This window comes from Morus notabilis, unplaced genomic scaffold, assembly GCF_000414095.1.
Source record: "Morus notabilis unplaced genomic scaffold, ASM41409v2 Scaffold413, whole genome shotgun sequence".
Classification (NCBI taxonomy): domain Eukaryota; kingdom Viridiplantae; phylum Streptophyta; class Magnoliopsida; order Rosales; family Moraceae; genus Morus; species Morus notabilis.
The window spans coordinates 180,701-187,872 of record NW_010363912.1 but is presented as its reverse complement, the minus strand read 5'-3'; the positions used below and the strand labels follow the sequence as shown (position 1 = coordinate 187,872).

Sequence of the window (7,172 nt, the reverse complement as noted above, 5' to 3'; positions counted from 1 at the left end):
TTACCCTCTGGTAATACAACTAGAGCAATTAAGCCTTCATTGTTTGAAGGGAAAACATTACCTTCAGAGGAATACAGCCTCTCAAACTTTCGGACAAAGGCATTTTCTATATCCTCCATACTATCGAGGAGAGCATCTGTTTCGTCTTTGATGCTGTGAATCCAATGTTTACACCTTCTAATTATAGTAGACACATGAAAGAACTCCTGTCCCCTTATTGTAGCCATTGAACCATGGATTTCTATTTCCATAACATTTCTTCTATAAGCAAAAGCTCTTCCAGATTCTTCTGCTCATAATATTTAAGTCTTCCTCCATTCTCCCTGCTCTTGAAGATGAGCAATCTCATTCTAGTAAGTCTAGATATTCTTTTGGATATTTCTGAAGTGATCCTGGTTCTAACCTCGAAGAGCTTTTCTAGTACTCGGGAGCCTAGCCAACAGTTTATCAGTCTGCCCATTTCTAGATGAAGAATTCCACGCTCTAAGAACAACCAAGCGACTTCCAGGAATTTAAAGCTCCTCCTAAAGCGCTCTTCACCATTAAAATCCAGCAAAATGAGATAGTGTTCTGAATACATGGCTGGTAAAATTTTGAAATTTGCACGAGGGAATTGGGTTCTCCACACCAGATTAACTAAAGCCCTGTCTAAACGAGCTTTTCCCAGGAGCCCATTATCAGCCCCATTCGACCAAGTATATCTTCTGCCCTTGGCTTCCATGTTAATCAGACCTAAGGAATCAACAGCTTCTCGGAAGGATCGAGACATCAAATGGGCACTATCACTTCCCCTAGCTGAAAACCTTTCATGTTGTCGAAGTTTACTGTTCATATCAGCCATAAGTAGCTAGGTGATAAGTGCATGAAAATGCACCTAAATTGTTCATAATTATTAAATAAATTAGGTTTTAATTAAATATTTTTATGGAATTAATTTTATGTGGAAGTATTTAATTTAAATTTAATTTAATTTATTTTTATAAGGAAATAAAGTGTTGGGGCCGAATCTAAAAAGAAAAGAAAAAAAAGAAAAAAAGCCCACTAAGAAGCCTTTTAGCCTGCCGAGCCGAGCCGATTGGAGCCGAGCCATGCGAGCCTCACCAGCGCTCGCCACGTGTCGAAGTCTGGCGTGCTGCAGACGTATGGGGCCCAACACTTCTCTCGCGTACGCACGCTTGGCACGCACGGTTCCCTCCCCGGGCGAGTCTCCTCCATGCGCGCGTCAAGCGGTTCTCCTTTCTTCTCCGCGTGGGTTCCGCCTTGCAGTAGCTTTCCAACCAACTCCTGCCACGTGTCCATATGGGACCCAGTTGTCGGCCACTTCTTCCTCTCCACAAATCAGCGCGCACCACGTGTCAGAATGAACCCCGCTGTCGGCAATTTTCTCCTCTCATCTCCTCTTCGTGCGACACGTGTCCCACCTATTTGGGATTCTTCAGCCCGTTGATGCGTTTTGTTCCGTTGATATACCACGATTACTTCAGCTTTCATTCTCTATTAAATCTATTAGACCGTGTAAATTCCAATTAATTTGGAATCAGTTTTTTTTTATGGTTTTCATTTGCTGATGGCTTTTAGGCATTCTTTTTAAACTCTATAAATAGGGTCTTTGTTAAGTGTATTGGGTTGCTGATTTTAGTCTAAGCTTAGGTACCTTTTCTCTTATTTTCTTGCTCTTTTTCTCATACTTTCTTTTTAGAATTTTATGAGAATTATGTGCAAGCTAGGCTAAAGTTCTTGGGTGAGACTAGAGATGATCCTATATGTGTAGTAAGCTTGTTTGGATTTTGATTCTCCAATAGTTTCTAAGTTTTATACATTTGAGTAAATAATTTTCTTTTAACATATTTCTTCCTCTTATCAAGATATTTTATTGTCAACTTTTATATAAATCTAGTCAAGCTCTTTTTATGTAATTGTTACATGATATTATATATTGGTAGGTATTGTTTTATGAGTAGTCTTTTACTGCAATATTGCCAACGGTTATTGTCGCTTTTAGATTTCTCATAAGATAATTTTTTCTAGTTCTAAACGTAAGGATTTTATTTATTTGAATACATTTTCATTTACAAGTTCTTCAAATATTTATTTTCCGATTGATTATTTGGGATGTGAAACTTTCAATTGAGTCAATTTATGAATCAAAATTCAAATAGGTGAACAAAGCATATAGATGATTCTCAATGTCTTACCACTTTTAATTATTGAATTTTCTCCATTTTAAATGGTTCAAAAAATCATCAAAAACACTCATTTCTCTTCTTTGTTTGATTGCTTACTTTCCTAACGCTTTTTATTTGCTAATCGTTTCTTGTTCAATTTATCGTCTCCTCGTGGGATCGACTGTCCTAATTATACTATAATTAACCGCTTGTTTTTGTACACGTTTGGGCGTAATCACTAAGGCTCTTCTAAGGACTCACCAACTCCACGGATTCTTCTCCAAAAAGAGACTTGATCGGATCCCTTAGGAGGACCATATGTTGTCAATAACAACATGCGACAGAAGCCAGGTCCGTCTGAAACCCAACAACAAAATAAATTTTTGTCTTGAGAAATCACCTCCACATTTAAGTGATTTTGCCAAGCAACAAATAATCCACCAGATAAACCAACAGGCGAAACATAACACCAACTCTTAAAGTTCCATCTTCTTAACGTTTTATCCATACTATTTTAAGAAATTTTCGTTTCAAAAAGAATAAGAATGTCAGGCCTATATTAAAATGATGGATGATGGTTATTTATTTAATTATTATATTGTCAATTTTATTATTTATTTTGAAGAATAAAAAAGTACCTTTAATTTAAATTTCGTTGGATTGGTTGAATACTTTCATGAATTGAAGGATCCAAATTGATTAGTTGGAGGAGGATTCTGTCCCTCCATGTCCTCTCCTCCTTTCAATCAAATAATGGATATATTCACTCATTCCACCACTATCCCTCCAGAGCCCCTACCCTTCTCCCTCCCTCTATTCAACGCTTTTCTATCATTCCTAACGCTTTAAGTTTTTATTTTTATTTGTATTTTTATTTACACGTGATTGAATAGAGTTAGTGGTTTAATTTTTTATTGGAGTTTTCTATAATAAGTTATCCCTATTGGTAGTGTATGCTAAATATTAGATTTGAGCAAAAACAAATCAATATAAAAAAATGTAAAACTGACATAATCAAATAGAAATATGACCATTAAAAATAAAATTCTACTAACAGAGTTGTTTTTCATACCCAACCATATAATTCTCTCTTATCTTTTTTTTAAAAATTTATACGTAAGACCTATTCTTTCTAACTACAAATAGGTATCGTTGTTTCAACTATTGGATTAATTTGTGATTGTAGTAGTTTTCTATTATATGCTGTAAATTTTTATAGTGGACATTCACATATTAAACCATTAAAATCTTAATTTAACAGTTAAAACATTAGTATCTATCAATAGTTAGAAAGGAAATCCTTAACCCTAGGGCTAAAAAGTTCATTTTTTTATTTTTATTTTCAGTGTTATTATTATATTTTTACGCTAACGAAAAGCTTATTTTAATTGATCCATGGTTAGATGGAAGGAGACAATAAATAAAATAATGATAAAAAAAGAGAAAATTAGTGAATGCATTATTTGAGTATATTATTTTAAGATTTTTATTTTTATTTTTAATTAATATCTTTTTAATTAATATAATCTTTTAATTAAAAGATATTAATAAAGTATATGTAAAAATTCAATACCTATATATTCGAGGAAATATTTATCTCTTTTTTGTTTTTTATAAAAAAAACAATTATTACCCATGCGTAATTATTTTTTTTTATATTTTTTATTTTATTTTATTTTTAGCTCAAACAATTGTTACGCATCTATCCTGTTATGTTAGGTTTGGAAGTAGGGGATTCAAATATAGGCTCGGGTTCGCTTCGGAATAACGTTTAAATTTCGAACTGTTATGTTTTCATGATTTTACCCTCCTCTTATTTTTCCCATTTTCCTTCCTTGTTCAGTTTCAACTTTCCTCCGATTTCCCTCTGCTCTTTCACAAATCTGAGAGAGAGAGAGAGGAGAGGAGAGGAGAGGAGAGGAGAGAGAGATTAGGGCTTGACTCTTGAGCTTCCGATTCCCCGCGCCATGGATACTGCCATTCTTGTCGATTCAAACAATGCCGCTGTCGGAGGTAAACTTTTCTTGCTCCATTTCTTGTTTCTCAAACCCTGAATAGGAAATCTTGATTACCATCACTTTCAGATTTATCTTTGTTCCGATTTTCTTCCTGAAATCGTCAACAGTTCTGGAAAATTAATCGCGTTAGATTTCCCGGCGAAAAGCCTAATTTCTTGAACCCCTTTTAGGGTTCTTAAGATGAGATTGGGAAATATTGTTTTATTTGCTCTCACGGGACTTATAATGCTAAATTTGATTCAATTGGAAGATTGGAATTTTCGTAGGATGTGGCCAATTAGGGTTTTTTGACTGTTTTGTGACATAATTGCTATGAATAGCAGATGGTAAAAAGGGGGAGAGAATCGGCGGTGCCCAGAGAAAAATGCTTTCGGACATAAGTAACTTACAAAATTTAGCTAAACAAATAAACCCAGATGCGAAGAATAAGGCCACTACAATTACCACTAAAGATTATGTTGACAAGCTGGAAAAGGTACTTCTTTTGCACATAAATATGCTTGGTTGGTGTTTTCCTAGGTTGTGGGATTAACTTGGGTAGGCTGCTTTCAGGAAAATGTGGAATTGAAGAAGCTTCTTGCGGACCGAAAGTATCCTTTATGGTCGATTTTCTGGCTCCTTCCCTAATGTATTTGGAATTGTTTAGAATATTTTGGTTTCTTTAACAGTAGTTTACAGCAAGCTTATTGAACATAGTGCGGTGGAGCTACGGAAACTGAGAGTAAACCTTCAGAAAGTGCAGTTACAGAACTCTCAACTTGCTCAAGCGAACAACCAAATGCTGACGGTACAGTTTTAGATGCTAAATTACTAATGCTTTATAATTGAATTTTTATTGTTTGAAAATTATCTTCACCTCAATTAAACTATTGTTGTGTTTTAATTGGCACAGGAGCTTAATTTAGGTAAAGACAGGGTAAGTTAAGTGCAAGAAGTTGGCATAATTTGGTGCCTTGATTCGTAATATCTATTAGTATTCGCTTCAATTCACAAGTCTCTTTACACTCTTCTTTTTCTTACAGTTAAAAGTAGTTCAGCACGAACTCGGATGCAAAAATGGACTACTCATAGCAAGAAAAGTAGAGGCAGGGGTTAGTATAAGTGGCATCACTTCTAATTTTTGGCATGTAAAATTGTAAACTGTCTTGCTGACTGCCTGATTTTATATATCTTGTTTTCCTAGAAGAGAGGAAAAATCATTACATGTCTGGATTATAATAATGAGGTAAAAGCAAAATGCAAACTATTCTTGTTACAATTTTGATAATTGTTCTTTATTATTGTCCTCCTATCCTGTATTATCACAAATTTTCTTCCACTTTTTAGGCCGGTTCAAGTCATCATGATGAAACAGCAAAATCCTCTCAAGCAGATAAAGAAACTAAACCTAGTTTTGCCAACCAGAGAAAACAATCAAGGAACCAATGTATTGAATATTATCGAAATCTGTTATAAATTTTGGTTGTCTTTGCTTTACCAATCATTTTCTTTTGTGATCTTGCAGCTTTGGGCCGTCCTCCTGTTAAAGCAGTCTGTGCTAAAGAGGAGGTTAACAAGAGAAGGTTTCTTTTTGCCTTTCTTGTTTTTGTTTCTTTGCATAATTACCTTGTTTCTATTTTGGAATTTATATGGTTTCTTGACAGGAGTTGTTCGAGAAGGCAATCTGCACGGTTGAAATCCAAAGGATTAGAAGTAACTGAAGACTCTTTTCCGATGGATAATGCTAAAATTCCCGTTTCTTCTACACATGACGATCAGATTGATGCAAGCGGTCAAACAATACTGGAATCATCAACAAAAAAGGAAGATGAAGAAAATGATATTCCTGGATCTGAAGATTTGGGCCCTCCTACTGTTAAAGCGTTTGAAGTTAGAGAGGAGACGGAGAAGAAAAGGTTTATTCTTTTTCTTGATTTGATTTGCTTGTGAAATTACCTAGTGTCAAATGTTTCCTAAGAAATTCATTAAGGCAATACAAATGACTTTTATGGTTTCCTGGCAGACGTTCAAGAAGGCAATCTGCTACGTTTAAAACTGAAGAATCAGAAGCAACTGAAGAATCGTATGAGATTGATGCCAAATATCACGTGTCTTCTCTACATGATGATGAAATTGGCACAAGTGGTCAAACATTCTCGGAATTATCAGTTAAAAAAGAATATGAAGGAAATGCTACTGCTGGGTCTGAAGGTCAAGAACTTAGACGATCATCTGTTGGAAGGCCATTGCGCCGAGCAGCTGTGAAGGTTCAGTCTTACAAGGAAATTCCGCTCAAGATAAAGATGCGCAGAATGGAGTGAGTCACATTCTCATAAGAGCTACATTTTCTCAACAGCAGACAATGTGGTTCCTTAATAAATGTAGTCTTTCGTCTCTTTTTTCTGGGGGTGCCTTGCAGTAACTGATATAGAGCATGTCTTGTATTGTTCTTCTAATCCGTCCTTTCAGGGTAGAAAGCTTCTTGCTTGCTGTAGATTTTAGTTCGTAACTTCTTGTACTCTATTTTCATCTTCAGATGTTAACCAAAATTGGGGAAAATCTTCTGATTTAGCCGAACAAAGTTTTTCTCTGTATAAGTGAAGCACTATAATTCTAGAATTTGATCGTTACCATTGCAAAATTCAACATCCTTGCGATTCCACTAGTACTAGTAGGTACTTAAAATCACAATTTAACTGGAATTATTCCCAATGCATGTTCTTCAACATTGGGGTTTTGTTTTGTTTTTGTTTTTGTTTTTAAACAACCCATCTGAAGCTGATCTATGTCCTATGATGAGGTTTGCCAGGTTTACAGGACATTCTAATGTCTTCTTTGATACCTCTCAAGTGAATAATGTTTAGTATTATATTATGTGCTTTTGTGAGTTACTTGTTCAATTACTCGCTCTTTTTTTTTCAATTTATTTTTTAAAATTTTTGGTAGCATGTCCAATTTGCTTGCTTTTTCTTAAAAAAAAAAAAAAAAAAAAAAGCTTGAAACTAGTCAT

General features: G+C 34.9%; 1 protein-coding gene across 3 annotated transcripts; it reads left to right on the top strand.

Moving 5' to 3' along the window:
• The first annotated feature begins 3,983 nt into the window (after positions 1 to 3,983).
• Positions 3,984 to 6,795, top strand: LOC21400036 (SHUGOSHIN 1). 3 transcript variants are annotated; one of them, XM_024170204.1, is made up of 11 exons: positions 3,984 to 4,178; positions 4,507 to 4,658; positions 4,736 to 4,773; positions 4,862 to 4,970; positions 5,076 to 5,099; positions 5,206 to 5,274; positions 5,370 to 5,408; positions 5,510 to 5,609; positions 5,688 to 5,745; positions 5,827 to 6,078; positions 6,186 to 6,795. In XM_024170204.1, the coding sequence occupies exons 1-11, from the start codon at positions 4,133 to 4,135 to the stop codon at positions 6,481 to 6,483; spliced, it is 1,185 nt and encodes a 394-aa protein (XP_024025972.1). In that variant the 5' UTR covers positions 3,984 to 4,132; the 3' UTR covers positions 6,484 to 6,795. The 3 variants fall into 3 exon arrangements, with proteins under 3 accessions (XP_024025972.1, XP_024025971.1, XP_024025973.1); XM_024170203.1 differs by having other exon boundaries at positions 5,367 to 5,408; XM_024170205.1 differs by lacking the exon at positions 5,370 to 5,408.
• Positions 6,796 to 7,172: the final 377 nt, after the last annotated feature.